Genomic DNA, 15964 nt, shown 5'->3' with positions numbered 1-15964 from the left:
ACCCTTCATACCACTTAGACCCCTTGACTCATTCAACCCATTAGACCCATTTGGCATTTAGACACCTTTAGACTCCTTAGACTCCTTCAATATATATTCCCCTTTTGATGCTATATATCCTTAATAACCTTACTACTATTGCAATGTACCCTTTGGACCTTTCTAACCATTAAGACCATTATAGACCCATTGAACCCTTTTGACTTCTTAGACTTCTTAGATCCTTTACACACCTTAGATGGGCAGACCCATCGGTATGAGGAAACATCAAAATAATCTTCTTGCAATATGTAGACTATACTTTTTTCAGCAAGCCATGTGCAAACTTTACCCAGCCTCTGGGGGGGGAGTGGGGGGGGGGGGTACTCTGCTCGTATAACATAAAGTAATAAATTCTGAGTTCAATTCTATCAACATGTCTGTGCCAAAGAAGACACTACATATAGAGATAAAAACATTATATATTGTTTGTTGGAAAACTGCCATGTCTGTATGCTTAAGTGTACCTTTCTGTCGTAGAATATGAGCTGTGGACAGTTATGAACGTATGACAAATGTGGAAAGCTCACTTGTCACAAAACCTTCACAAGGTAAAGGCAAATAAAATTAAGTTGGTGTCAAACTCAAGTATTTGTCAAAGGAAAGTAAAAAAAAATGCTGAATATTGTTTCCAGGGATGACTTCCAAACATATTGAGCAGCAAATTTGCATTTCTTAACTTTCCTCAATATTTGCCAGATATATTTAGCATGTGGTATTAAATTTACAGGACTGTATATACTGTATTTATTTTGCTAAGGAAAATAAATTATTGAATCAAAAGTCATGGGACACTCCTTTGCCTGTTTGAATTATGTGCATCTGATTCAAATAACCATAACACCAATGGATATAGCATACATATACAATGAACAGTCTTATTACTCAATTTCAGAGCTGGAAGGGGCAAATAAATAAATAAATGAAGTTATAAGCAATGATAATCAGCTATCAGTTAATGAACACTTCCATCAGGACAATTTAAACAATCAAGAGTGTGTAAATTTACTGGGATGTGAGGCAAGCAGTAAGATAATTTTTAGAGCTTTGTATCTGGTGGAATACCATGTAAAAGCAGCTGTACACAAGACATTCATCCCTGTAGTCATGCACAGCATCACCTGCTGTCGTGCAATGCATGGATATTCTGGAGCCTCAAAATGTGGAAGCAAGTTTTCTGGAGCAACCAGTCCAGGTGCACAGTTTTCAAGACTTATGGCAACATCTGTGGGATGTGTTCGGACGTCAATTCCAGGCTCAACAATGACTAAAAAAGAAAGAAAGGTGTCCTGCACAGCACGATACTTGCGAAATTCCTAAAACAAATTTGACCCTAAAAAACACAATGTGTGGTTGAATTCAGTGACCTGATATGCAAATCGTCTAAAAATTTCAACTCAATTGGATGAAAATTGAGGATTTTAGAAATTCCACCTTGAAGTTATTTACCTTTGGCCTTTGTTGACCTTTTGGGCTACGTTGACCTCAAAAATAATTGGGGGGTTGAATTCCATGACATGATTCGCAAATACTCTTTAAATTTGAAGTCAATCAGAGGAAAAATTGAGAATTTTAGAAAAAGACCGAAGTTGTTGACCTTTCACTGATGTTGACCTTTTTGACAAGAAAATGAATAGGCTTCTTGCTTATGACCAACCAGACCATTTGCTGAAGTAAATAAATCTATATTAATAAAAGGCAGTGTGTGTGTGTGTGTGTGTGTGTGTGTGTGTGTATGTGTGTGTATGTGTGTGTATGTGTGTGTGTGTGTGTGTGTGTGTGTGTGTGTGTGTGTGTGTGTGTGTGTGTGTGTGTGTGTGTGTGTGTGTGTGTCCTCCATAACTCCAAAACCATAAAACCTAACAGTCTGAAACTTTGCATGCACATTACGAAAACTCCAAGGAAGTGCAAGAGTGAAATTAGGATGTTTGGGTTAATTAAAGCACCCCTTTTGAAGATAATTAACGGCCTTATTTAATTATATCGTTCAACAGGCAATCCTCAGCCAACTTGCTCTCTGGGGACTTCAGGCGTTCACTGGGTAACCTCGTTGGGGTCTGAAGCCACCATGTATTTTGGCCTGCTCATCCCTGGACTTGGAGCAGTCTGCAATGCTTTCTTAATGATAAAGGTTTTTTTTTTAACTTTCATCACTCATATTATCAAATGCCTGTTCATAATAGCTACGAATCACTGTGTACATCGCTTTTATAAGTAATATAGTTTTCAAATCAGGAGCTTGGAGCGATTTAATGCATTATACGATTTTCCATGATCTAATCTCATGGACTAATTAAAGTATATCATCGAAATATTATTGAGGTTTTGAGGATTGGATATCGTCTGGACTAAATAAGTGTCAAAATCTGTTGTGAAATCTGATAATTTAAAGAAATAATGAGTCTTATAACTAAGCCAATATACCTATTTACTTAAACCAAGCAAGGCTATGTTCCCTCCTCCATACATACACAAGAAAATGTGAAATTTCCAAAGCTTTAACCTTATCTATTTCTACTCTTTGGAGAATTATATTGAGTGAACAAAAAAATTTAGGTACATGCCAAAATTAACCAGCTTCATTGAGCTATATGATTTATTGCATTCATTGCTCGACCTCATGCCCTGTCCCCCAGAAGGACTGCCCATCCATAGTGTCTGCCAGATCTGTGTCTATAATTTTGGAGGTTTCACCACATGCTCTACAGGGAATCAGAGCAAATCTGGTATAAAATAGACATTAAAAAAAGTTCTAATTTTTGCGCGGACCGATGTACCAAGTGTACCACCCAAACCGACGATGTGACACATGCACAGATGAGGAGACAAAATGGCGGATTTTTTGCAATGTTTATTTCACGGGCGATTGAACTTTGCGATGTCTCGAAGGTTGTTCTGCATTCAGCAGCAATTTTTTTATGGATGAAGTCATGATTTGAACGAATTCATTTTAATTCAAAAAAAATTCTCAGAAGTATTAACATTTTTGAGGCACTCTGTATATATATGTATATATATATATATATATATATATATATATATATATATATATATATATATATATATATATATATATATATATATATATATATATATATATATATATATACATATATATATAAATATATATATATAAAAATGTATATATGTCTAAGAAGTCAAAATATATATATATATATATATATATATATATATATATATATATATATATATATATATATATATATATATATATATATATATATATATATATATATATATATATATATATATATATATATATATATATATATATATATATATATATATATATATATATATATACACACACACACACACACGTCCAAAATACACACATATATATATATATATATATATATATATATATATATATATATATTTATATATATATATATATATATATATATATATATATATATATATATATATATATGTACATATGTACATATATACAGAGTGCTTCAAAAAATGTTAACACTTCTGAGAATTTTTTCTTTCCTTGCAGTTAACTAAAATAGCAACGAGATTGACCTTGGAGCAAATAACAAAGGTTGCTGCATGAATGGACGTCTTTAAGTCATCCACGGTGGTTTGCAACAAATACAGAGAGCATTTCAGCTGCGATCCATCTTCGACATTGACAATTTATCACGTTTACAAAAAGTTCGTCAAAACCGGTTCAGTCGCTGATAATTACAAAGGGAACAGAGGTCAACCACGAACACGCCGATTTCCTGCAAACATAGCAGATCCATGTGAACATATCTGGCCCAATACATTTTTGAAATATCATGCTAGGCAGTACTATATCGTTTTTGGCCCTATCTCTGAATGGTGAAGAATCACTTTAAATATTAAATAATTATTGTATTCAGATCCGGATGCGGATCTTCACCAAAATCGACTTGGTGTCGTCTTAGTGGTTCGGGTGGTGGCTTGTGATCCCCGGGTCCTGAGTTTAAGCCCTGTTTTTTCCCGCTGAATTAAAACCAGGGGGTTGACCCAGCCTGTTGTCCTTCCGAGGTTGGTGGGATGAGTACCAGTGTAGCAGCCAAAAGGCTGCACATGAAAGGAAGGCGGTATTGATGGATTTATTAAATCTGCTATGGTGTGGTGCAGGCATGACGGGCCGAATGGCCTCCTCCTGCATATAATTTCCTTGTAATCCTTGAATCAATTTGGCCTTGTGATACATTCAACAACGTGTCCACCCAGTTTTATCCGAATCCGTTTGCAACTTTTTGAGATATCGTGCGACATATCGGTTTCGCACTATCTCTCAATTGTGAAGAATCACTTAAAATATTATCAGATCCGGATCCGGATCTTCTGCCAAAATAGAATCAATTCGTCCTTGTCACACACCCAACGTATACACCAAGTTTCATCCGAATCCGTCACAACTTTTTGAGATATCCTACACACAGACAAACAGACAGCTTGTGGTGAAACCATAACCTCCTTCACCTTCAGTGGCAGAGGGAATAACAAAATCGACCAACGAATATGCTTGAAAAATCTTCGATTTTGCAAGTAATAACACGACAGACAAACATACTTCGCAAATTTTTTTTTCCCCCAAGCAACAATAAATCAGTCATGCATAGCACAATACTTGTGAAATTCATTAAACAAATTTGACCTCTAAAATAATTGGTGGTTGAATTCAATGCCGAAATATGCAACTCCTCTTCAAATTTCAAGTCTATCAGATGAAAACTGACAATTTTAGAAATTTGTCCTATGTTGAGTTTGTTGACCTTTTGGTCGTTGTTGACGTCAAATATAATTGGTGGTTGAATACAGTGACCTGATATGCAAATCCTCTTTAAATTTCTAGTCAATTTGATGAAAATTGAGGATTTTAGAAACTAGACAAAGTTGTTGACTTTTGGCCTCAAAAACAATAGGCTTCTTGCTTATGACGAACTCTACCATGCGGTGAAGTTTTGTGAGGATCAGTTTAAAAGTGTGACCTGTAGGCGACGAACATACAAACAAACAGACAAACAAAGAGACAGAGAGACAGACAGAATAACACATGCAACCAACCAAAATACTTGAAAGATCTTCGCTTTTCGCAAGTAACAAACAAACAAACAAACAGACAAAGGGGGGGGGGGGTGAAAACATAACTTCCTTCCACCTTCAGTGGCAGAGATAACACTGATGATGTTGAAAAGTCGTGGATTTCAAACCTAAGCGATCTCTGTTCCTGACCAGACCTATAGTCATGAAAGCAGTCGTCTGTGTTCAATCTCCGTGTGCTAGACTACTCTAGTCATTTGGCAGGCATTCTGTAAGGTTTATGAGTTGGCAACGATGCACAAAGCCCTTTCATGTTGAGAATTTTTTTCCTATAATTAAGCTTCTGCCAAACAGTGAACGTAGCCGTTGTTAGGGTGGGGTTGGAGGGGGGGGGGGGTTAGCTCGGTTTGCTAAGAGCTCGGTTTGACCATCCGCGTGCCAGGAACAACAACTACACAGGCAAAACCTATGGGGGAGGGAGGTAGCTGTGACATCTTTATCACAGCTATTCACCGACACTGTCAAAATTAATGAAATAGTTTTAAATTTGTGGGATAATCTATGATAAAGTTGATCACAATTTTTAATGAGCAATGCCTCTCTAAATATCAGCCTTGTAGCTGATGATGTCATTGGTGGCTTAAACTGATAAGCTGAGACGAACACAGTTTTTCATGTCCAAAATACATTTTCTCAACAAACCAAGCTGTTCGAGATCACAAGCTCATCGGAAGAAGATGCAATAGTCCAAGAAACATCACATTCATATTTTTTTACATCTACAACTAAATATAATACTTAAGAATTTTTTTCCGCTCTTACTGCTGTTGTTAGCAAATTGCATATTGGACTGGGATTCAAGTCTGAAGTCAGTATGCTGGTTCTGTCGTTCTGCTATAACAGCATACAGTTATGCTGCTGATGTAGTGTCCTTGGACATCCTGGCAGGATTTTTCTAATGCGTTCAAGGTGCCGGCAATAACTCACCTCCTATTCACAGAAGACAACGCGGGCAATTTTAACGTCCACCAACTAATGCTAACAGAAGACACAACCAGATTAACATCAATTCAAGGGATGGCACACTATTTGATGCAACACCTTGACTCTGAAGTTTATATTTTAATCACGTCATGAATGAAACCCAGACGAGACGATTCAAAGGTGTGCGATCTCAGAATTATCCTGTCAGACAATCTATTCAATCATAACATTAGTATACAAGTGAACAAGAGCTTCAAGTGCCTCTAAATTAGCAACTTGATACTGTTTTTTACATATCTGAACGTACCACCTTTCCCTATAACTTAATTCTCCACATTCCTTCAAACACAAGAGAATTGTAACTTTTAAAATATAAAGAAGTTATACTCTGCAAATGCAATTTCCAAGAAATGTTCAATATCTGATCTGGCACAATACCCATTGATTATGGAAATAATGATGAAAAGGATGAAGGAAATGTGATGATGAAATGAAAATATGATGATTGATGATGATGACGATTTTGTCATTTTAAAAGTTATCTCCATACCCTAACTTGAGGTTGACAAGAGCACCCTCGACAGAGCGTTGGTTGTACTGTGACATGTATCCATGCATTTCAGGGTAGTTGTTTCGTATGTTACGTTCCGTGCTGCCATTAGGGACAGTGCCAAAGCGTAGTGGGGGCCTTTGCTTCGTGGGCTTCTGGAACTGCAAATGAAAGAGCAAAGTGACAAATTCTCAACCAAGCAACACACATCACATGCTAATTAACCACGACGCTTTTTCGTTAGACATTGTCATTGTGCTGGCACGGAGGTGAATGGGCAGGCAACCAGCTTGAATGCTGGTCATCTACAAAGCCATGACGCGACACAACCATCCTGTCATTCAGCAAGTCAATCAATTGATGTAAGTGCAGCACATGTAGAGGAAGGTTTCCCAAAATGGGATGATGCCCAAAACGGGACATTATAATATAGATTTTACAAATTATGCAATTATAAGATAGTTAAAAGTACTGTATAAGTTCTTGTCTTCTTAAAATATAATAATTAAAAAAAATACAGAGTTCATTGAACACGATTCCCCACGCTGTATTCAAGTAAGAGGGGCAGTCAATAAGTAACCTTAAAATGGTGATATAAATTTGAGAATGTAATGTGTGTAGTTGTAGACGACATATGTTATATCTATGAGTAAGAGACATGTTTTGCCTGTTTTAGATCTCGAAACATTGAGCATATGATGTCAGCTGAGCAGTTCCAAGATGGCGGCTCCCTTAGAAGCATGCACTCGGGAGGAGCAACGGTCTGGCATCCGTTTCTTGGGAAGTGAGGGTGTGAATCCCAGTGAAATCCATCGCGGAATGAAATGCAATATGGTGACACATGTTTATTATTGCAGCAGGTGTACGACTGGGACAGGAAGTTTAAAAGTAGAGTGTCCAATGTGGCAGATGCTGCTCGCTCAGGCTGACCTCAAACCGCCGGCACATCAGAGATGGTGGCAGGAGTTGTGCACGTGCTCAGGGAAAACCATCGCATTGCGTTGGATGAAGTGGTCTCTGAATTGAACATTAGCTATGGATCAGCACACCATATCATTCATAACGTGCTGAGGTTCCACAAAGTGTCTGCAAGGTGGGTGCCAAGACAACTCACACACCAACTGAAAGAACACCACTTTTAAACTTTCTGTCCCAGTGGCACACCTGCTGCAGTAATAAACATGTGCCACCATATTGCATTTTCATTCTGCGATGGATTTCACTGGGATTCACACCCTCACTTCCCAAGAAATTGATGATAGAACATTGCTCCTCCCTGGTGCATGCTTCTAAGGGAGCCACCATCTTGGATCTGCTCAACTGACGTCATACGCTCAATGATGCCAGACCTAAAATAGGCAAAACCTGACTCTTACTCATAGATATAATATACGTCATCAGCAAATACACACATTACATTCTCGAATTTATATCGCCATTTTAAGGTTACTTATTGACTGCTCCTCGTATATACGGTACTTCAGATTTAATAAAATAATGATTTTTTTTTAAATCTAGAAGTTTAGCACTACTGAAGCAGTCTTATACATCACCCTTATAGACTGTAATAAGATGACATTGAGTCACAGTTTCGGAGATCCATCCATTGGGACCATACTCTATGCAGAACATTGGTGCTGCTTAAGCAGTCTCCTGGATTATTGGGCACAATCCTGGATGGGTCACCACTCCGACGCAGTGTACCAGCATGTTAGCTGCTTAGCACTCATTTTGCCGACCTCAGAAGGATGACAGCTCGAGTTAACCCCACCTGGTATTAATTCAACAGCCAAGCAGGATTTGAACTCAGGACCCTCAGATCCAAAGCCCACCACCCTAACCATTAAGCCAACACCAGGCATGTTTTGGAGATGGAGGCTTTATTGATCACCATAGAATGCAACATCAATCGACATTGTACATTGCCATATTGACGGCCTCTTCTTCACCCCGATAGTGTACCATCTCACATGTCACACCCTCTCATGCTGTATACAGTATATATCGATATATAGCATGGTTCTTAAAGTATTATGTAGGATATTTGTGTTTTACAGTGTGAAAGTGTAGAATTCATTTTAAATGAAGGTTTAAAGAGGTTTAGAGGTGTATAAATAAATTAATTTGGGGATTTACTGTCATTTTACCCAGTGTCCATGACATCACCAGAACTAACATGGCATGTTACATTAGTTATCCTTGCTTGTTGTTTGTGTCCTTTATAACGTCCTTCAGTACAGTAGGTTTTCTGTTTGGAATGATTTTCAATTTTGACTGCCAGACAGACAGACGTAGTAAAAACATTCTCTCACTCCTCTTTGTGATTGAGATATCAGGATGATTTCAGAGCCAAAGTACTGAAAAAATGCCAGACTTGTCTTCTGACTCATGTTCTGATTTGTGTTAAAAATATAGCATTCAATTTAAATAAGCCGTTCCTTGATCATAAACTGATGATCATAAATTGAGAAGACAGACAGACATACATGAACAAATTGCTTAACCCTGCTTTTGGCTTCGCATGGATGGGATAAAACCGATTTTTCCTATTAAAGAAAACTAGTACGTGCCTGTACGTGCGTGCCCATACGTGCAAAAACAACTAAAAAAAAAACTTTCAAACCGCGTGCCAGAAACAACAACCACACAGGCCGTTCCTTCACTCTCACGTGCCCGTACGTGCGTGGCCATATGTGCATGGCCGTACGTGCAAGAAAAAAAAACCATCTTTCAAACCACGTGCCAGGAACAGCAACGACACAGGCTGTTCTTTCGCTCCAAAAAAAACTTTCAAACCATGTGCCAGAAACAACAAACACACAGGCTGTTCTTTCGCTCTCGCGTGCCCGTACGTGTGTGGCAGTACATGCCCATACGTGCAAAAAAAAAAAAAAAAAAAAAAAACTTTCAAACCGCATGCCAGAAACAACAACCAGAAACAACTTGGAAATCTGCTAACATCACTGCCCTGCATAAAAAGGTGCAAAAACAGATCCCTGAAACTACAGACCAATCAGCCTTCTCCCAATCATCAGCAAGGTTATGGAATCCATCATCGCTTCAGACATGAAATCCTTCCTCTTCTCCAATGGCTTGATTTCCAATCATCAATTTGGTTTCAGACCAGGTCACTCTGCCCTGGATATGCTGCTACTACTCTCCCATCAATGGATGGAGGTCCTCAATGCCAGACAGGAAATCCGAGCCGTATCCCTGGACATATCACGTGCTTTTGACACAGTCTGGCACCCTGCCCTACTCACCAAACTCTCTTCCCATGGTATTCAAGGCCATCTCCACTCATGGCTCGCAGACTTCCTCTCCTGTCACAGTCAACGTGTGGCCCTAAATGGAGTTCTTTCATCCCCTCTTCCTGTGCAGGCTGGAGTTCCTCAAGGTAGCGTTCTGGGCCCTGTTCTTTTTCTGGTTTTCGTCAATGATCTCCCCGACTCTCTGGAAAATCCTCTATTTCTCTTTGCCGATGACTCCACCCTCTGCCGTACCATCTGTCATCCCTCAGACCGGCAAGCAGCAGCTACTTCATTCACTGCAGATCTGGATAAAATCACAAACTGGTCCAACACGTGGAACATGTCTTTCAATCCAGACAAATCTCACACTCTCACTATGTCTCTTCGAAAGGACCGTTTACAAAACCCCCCCATCCACTTTCTCAACAATCCTCTGGAAGAAGTCTTTTCTTTCAAGCTTCTGGGTCTCACTATCTGCCATGACCTTTCCTGGGAAAGTCACATTTCCAACCTTGCCTCAAAAGCCAGTCGCCGACTGGGAATCCTCCGTCGTGCAAAGTCCTTCCTCGGCCCTCTTGAGCTCCTGACCACTTACAAAGCTTTTGTCCATAGCCTGATGGAGTACTGCTCTCCCCTCTGGGCTGGTGCTCCTGCCTCCCACCTTTCTCGACTTCACGCTGTCGAAACCAGGGCTTTTAAGATCATTGGCATCTCCCGCAATGAAGCTGAGTCTTTGGGCCTCTCACTCAATCACCGCAGGTTGGTCGGTGGTCTTTCTGTCTTCTACCGACTCCTCTCCAGCCTTGCCCCCCCTGCTCTCTCTGCGATTTGTCCCAACCACATTTCCACAGGGCGCTCAAGGTCCGCCAACAACCCCCTTCTGGTAAAACTACCAAAATCACGAATCACTGCTCATCTTCACTCTTTCATTCCTCTTTTTCCCGCCTTTGGAATAAACTTCCTCACTCTATTCTTTCCCATTCTTCCCTCCAGGCTTTCAAAACAGCTGTTCACCACCACCTCTTATCTTCCCCCATCCAAATCCTCGATCTTTTCTACCCCCGATAATCCACCCAAGCCCACTTCCTTCAATTCTCCTGCTTTCCTTCCTGAAAGTCCCTGTAATGTCCATCTTCTCCTCACCATGTTCCCCGTCCCATCCCCATCCCTCTCCCTTCCACAGTTCACCTGTGTCTGTTCCCCAATGTTTTGTCCCTTCCACTCCCGCCCCTCTTGTCTCATGCCTCCTTGCTGTGAGTTGTGTGTTAGCTCTCATACGAGCCTCGACCAAGGTATACAAAAAAAAAAAACAAAAAAAAAAAAACCACACAGGCCGTTCCTTCGCTCTCACGTGCCCGTGCGTGCGTGGCCATATGTGCATGGCCGTACGTGCAAGAAAAAAAAACCATCTTTCAAACCACGTGCCAGGAACAACAACGACACAGGCTGTTCTTTCGCTCCAAAAAAAACTTTCAAACCGTGTGCCAGAAACAACAAACAAACAGGCTGTTCTTTCGCTCTCGCGTGCCCGTACGTGCGTGGCTGTACATGCAAAAAATAAAAAAATAAAAACTTTCAAACCGCGTGCCAGAAACAACAACCACACAGGCTGTTCTTTTGCTCCAAAGAAAACTTTCAAACCCTGTGCCAGAAACAACAACCACACAGGCTGTTCCTTCGCTTGTGCGTGGCCGTACGTGCAAAAAAAAAAAAAAATCTTTCAAACCAGGTGCCAGAAACAACAACCACACAGGCTGTTCTTTCGCTCCAAAAAAAAGTTTCAAACCGTGTGCCAGAAACAACAACCACACAGGACGTTCCTTCGCTCATGCATGGCCGTACGTGCAAAAAAAAAAAATCTTTCAAACCAGGTGCCAGAAACAACAACCACACAGGCTGTTCTTTCACTCCAAAAAAAACTTTCAAACCGTGTGCCAGAAACAACAACCACACAGGCCGTTCCTTCGCTCGTGCGTGGCCGTACGTGCAAAAAAAAAAAAATCTTTCAAACCAGGTGCCAGAAACAACAACCACACAGGCCGTTCCTTCGCTCATGCGTGGCCGTATGTGCAAAAAAAAAAAATCTTTCAAACCAGGTGCCAGAAACAACAACCACACAGGCTGTTACTTCGCTCGTGCGTGGCCGTACGTGCAAAAAAAAACAATAAAAAGACCCATATCTTGCCAAAAGGTGACCACGTGTGACTTCTTTAAGGTCACACTGAGGTGAACAGAGCTGCTATCCACCAGGAGTGACTCCTTGAGGAATAGCTGCCTACGAGAGATTCCGATGAGAATCGTTTTATAGAGTAACCATGAAAAATATGCGTTTGCCTCATAACGTCACCAAATGACGTCATAATGTCTCAAGCTTGACATATCTAGAAAGCACTCATCGAAGTGTTCAATTTGAGGTACTACACGATATGGTTCCTAAAACTTGAAAATTTGACCTTGGGGTCAAATATGTTTGACCTTCGGTGTTAACCATGAAGGTCAAGGCCAATCGCCACCAAAAATTAATCAGCTGAGCGCCAGACCATGAACTATATTCCCATGAAGTTTGAAGACGATCCGATCAAATTTACTCAAAAAATGAGGGTTTCGTCGACTCCCCTGATTTGCGACATATTGACCTAGACCTTTGACCTTGACCTTCAAAATTTTATGCGCTGAAAGGGACCTCTATAGGCCTCTGATATGCGAAGTTACAAAAATTTCCAATGACAACTGTGCTCTGCAGAGTGATTTATACGTGATTACAGACCAAAAAAAACAAAAAACAAATGAAGGTCAAGGTCAATCGCCACCAAAAATTAATCAGCTGAGCGCCAGACCATGACCGATATTCCCATGAAGTTTGAAGACGATCTGATCAAAATTACTCAAAAAATAAGGGTTTCGTCGACTCCCCTGATTTGCGATAAATGACCTTGACCTTTGACCTTGACCTTCAAAATTTTGTGCACTGAAAGGGACCTCTGTAGGCCTCTGATATGCGAAGTGACAAAAATTTCCAATGATAACTGTGCTCTGCAGAATTTTTTATACGTGATTACAGACAAACAAACAAACAAACAAACAAAAAAAAACATACAAGCTGACTAACATATCTTGCAAAAACTTCGTTTTGGCAAGATAACAAACATTCAAACTACCTCACAGGCCGTTCCTTCGCTCTCGTAAACCACGACTGGATTGGGGCATTGCGTTTATCTATAAATGCGCATAAGAAATCGATAAATTATTATAATACAGTAAGTCATCACTATCCGGAAGTCCGTATGTGGTAACCCGTAATGGGGAATGCGCTCTTTCCCCATCGGCCACGCCTACGCAGCAACGTGTCCTGTCATTGGTTTGGTAAATAAATGGCATAACTTGGGAACCACTTGTCCGATTAATATCAAACCTTGAAAAGGCACATCCTCAGGTCCCCAGCAATATACCTGGCAAGTTTCAATTAGATCGGACCAGTGGTTGTCGAGAAACAGTGGTCATAGACACACACACACACACACACACACACACACACACACACACACACACACACACACACACACACACACACACATTGCTGGAATTATAGATAGATGAGCATCTCCCATATTTAGGACATTTTGCACAGGAGGAGGCCATTCGGCCGATCATGCCTGCACCACACCAATACCAGATTTAATAAATCCATCAATACGCCTTCCCTTCATGTGCAGCCTTTTGGCTGTTACACTGGTACTCATTTCACCGACCTCAGAAGGATGACAGGCTGAGTCAACCCCCTGGTGTTAATTCAGCAGCCAACGGTGTTGAACTCAGGACCCTGGGATCCCAAGCCACCACCCGAACCGCTAAGCCAACACCAAGTAGAGCCACTGTCTCACCATCGCCAACCCTTCCCCGCCAACGAGCAAAAATGCCAGCCATAAAAGTGAATACTTTTTGCTAATATTCTGCCTTCTGTCCATCTCACAGCAATCCAAACAAATGATAAAAAGCCTTGTGACAACCTATGAGCTTATCTTAATATTCTGCAATACAGAATACATAATTAATTATTAAATATTCACGGTGAATATGCCACGGAATATATACTATGGGGAAATACCAGAATTTTTTTCACATCTCTTTAGTTACTCCACTGAGAATTATTCATAGTTGCCCCGATACTCTGCAAGACGTTTCACAGGAAAAAGCAATTTTGTATTTCTCAAGGCCCAATGCAACCCAGGGCTATCATAATTTATACTTCTTAATCACACCAAACTTGACTATGCTGTAATAACAAAACAACCAGGATCGTCTGCTGTTTCAACTTTGACCTTCATAACCATGAGGGGCAGCTTTTGAAAGAGGACTTTGGGTGGAATGCAAGTCTCATCAGTTTCATTACAGTTTCAGATCTAATGTACCGTACTCTGTCTTACACAGCATTGGTTCTGCCAAAGCAGTTTCTTGGCCTGAGGTCATGTGGGGCAGTTTACCATCTCTTTCCCAGCAATATATAGGGCAGGAATTTGGAATTTGGTAATGGTGCAAGTGACAGCTTGCCTAGTCTTCACGAAGGACGTGAAGGGATCTTTAACATCCACCAACTAATGTCGGCATACAGGACACCATTTTGACATCCATCCGAGGGATGTCACACAAAGTGATGAATTACCCTGCCTGTAAAACACTGTGATGATAGTTTTTAGATGGGTCTGGATTAGAACCGAGACTAAATGGCTTAGAGGTGAGTGTGCATACCTCTAAGTCATCTTGTCAGCCTCAGTACAGTTTAAGCAAGTCGTACTTCATGAAAACCAAAACTTTCTTGAATTTGACTGAAATTCAGCCACAGCACAATCACCTTCCTTAAATCCTTCTGAACTTCCATATGGCTAAATGTAATCATGCAGTTATATATGAAAAAATAGTGACACCTGCTCACGTGCACACCACACACATCCACTTTAGATTTTACCCACACGTTTGTTTACAAAAAGGAATAATAATGTATGAAAACAGAAAATAGTTTCAGTGTTGCTCATGGCTCAACCAGGAAGCTACATGGTTCAACTGTAAATTGTTCTTGGTTGTAAGTATTCAGAAAGTTTTCATTCCATGATGACTGACTTTGACACTGGCATGAAATGATGGGCTCAGTTTCCATCCCATGTTACATTCTTCTTCAAAAATCATCTCCCTCTCTCCAGTTGTGTTTGTTGAGCTGGGCTGCAATCGCCAAATTAGTTGCCTTTTGATTAAAAAAAAAAGTTATTTGGTTCGCACAATGTATGTACCTTATTTAATCAGATTAAGTGGGGCAATGGTTCGAGTGTCCACTCTGAGCCTGGGAGGTGGGCGGTTCAAACGGAAGAAGGTGAGCTTTGAAGAGGGCCAGCTGAGTCATAGCAAAGATTGTAAACATGGTACATGATGCTTTCCTGCTTTTTAAACTCAGCATTTAAAAATGATAGAGCATGGACAAACAACCATAGGTTGGCAACCATTGTGCAGGCTTGATGGGCTGAACAGCCTCCTCTTGTGCTGAGGTTCCTTGAAAAGGAATTTGTGATCTTGAATTTATGCTGATAATTAATGAATGATTGTTTGCCCACTTCGAACATTGACATCCAATTTGTCTGCAACTCCACCTTCAGTATAATATGGCAATTTTCATGAAATATCTGGTCTCGTTTTATGGTTCCACATCGTATGTTTGCTTGAGTGGCAACCTTGTGGCCTATGAGAATACTGAAGAACACTCACCAATTAGTGCCTTTTCTAAACTAAGTGCAACAATTCAACAAAAGTATACCTTCGCGACATGTATCACCAAATGAAGCCTATGCAGCACACTCTCCTGTGAATTTCATCTGGTTTAATGTACTCCTTCACAAGGTACATCTGCTTCACGTAACAAAGGACAAAGTTATTATTATCTTGCCAAACTAAGTTTTTGCAAGATATGTTACTCAGCTTGTATGTTTTTTTTGTTTGTTTGTTTGTTTGTTTGTTTGTTTGTTTGTCTGTAATCACGTATAAAAAATTCTGCAGAGCACAGTTATCATTGGAAATTTTTGTAACTTCGCATATCAGAGGCCTAGAG

General features: G+C 40.2%; 1 protein-coding gene across 2 annotated transcripts in view; it reads right to left on the bottom strand.

Moving 5' to 3' along the window:
* LOC147024197 (glutamate receptor ionotropic, NMDA 2A-like) overlaps positions 1-15964 on the bottom strand; it is a 354309-nt gene that overhangs the window by 33094 nt on the left and 305251 nt on the right. For both annotated transcript variants that reach the window (XM_085883870.1, XM_085883871.1), the window contains exon 9: positions 6623-6783. In XM_085883870.1, coding sequence (XP_085739996.1) covers positions 6623-6783 — 161 coding nt within the window. The remainder of the gene's footprint in view (positions 1-6622; positions 6784-15964) is intronic.

This window comes from Eptatretus burgeri, chromosome 6, assembly GCF_056783735.1.
Source record: "Eptatretus burgeri isolate ZD-2024b chromosome 6, Ebu_testis_v1, whole genome shotgun sequence".
In the NCBI taxonomy this organism is placed as follows: domain Eukaryota; kingdom Metazoa; phylum Chordata; class Myxini; order Myxiniformes; family Myxinidae; genus Eptatretus; species Eptatretus burgeri.
The sequence above is the reverse complement of the archived record's forward strand: the minus strand, read 5'-3'. Positions and strand labels throughout refer to the sequence as shown.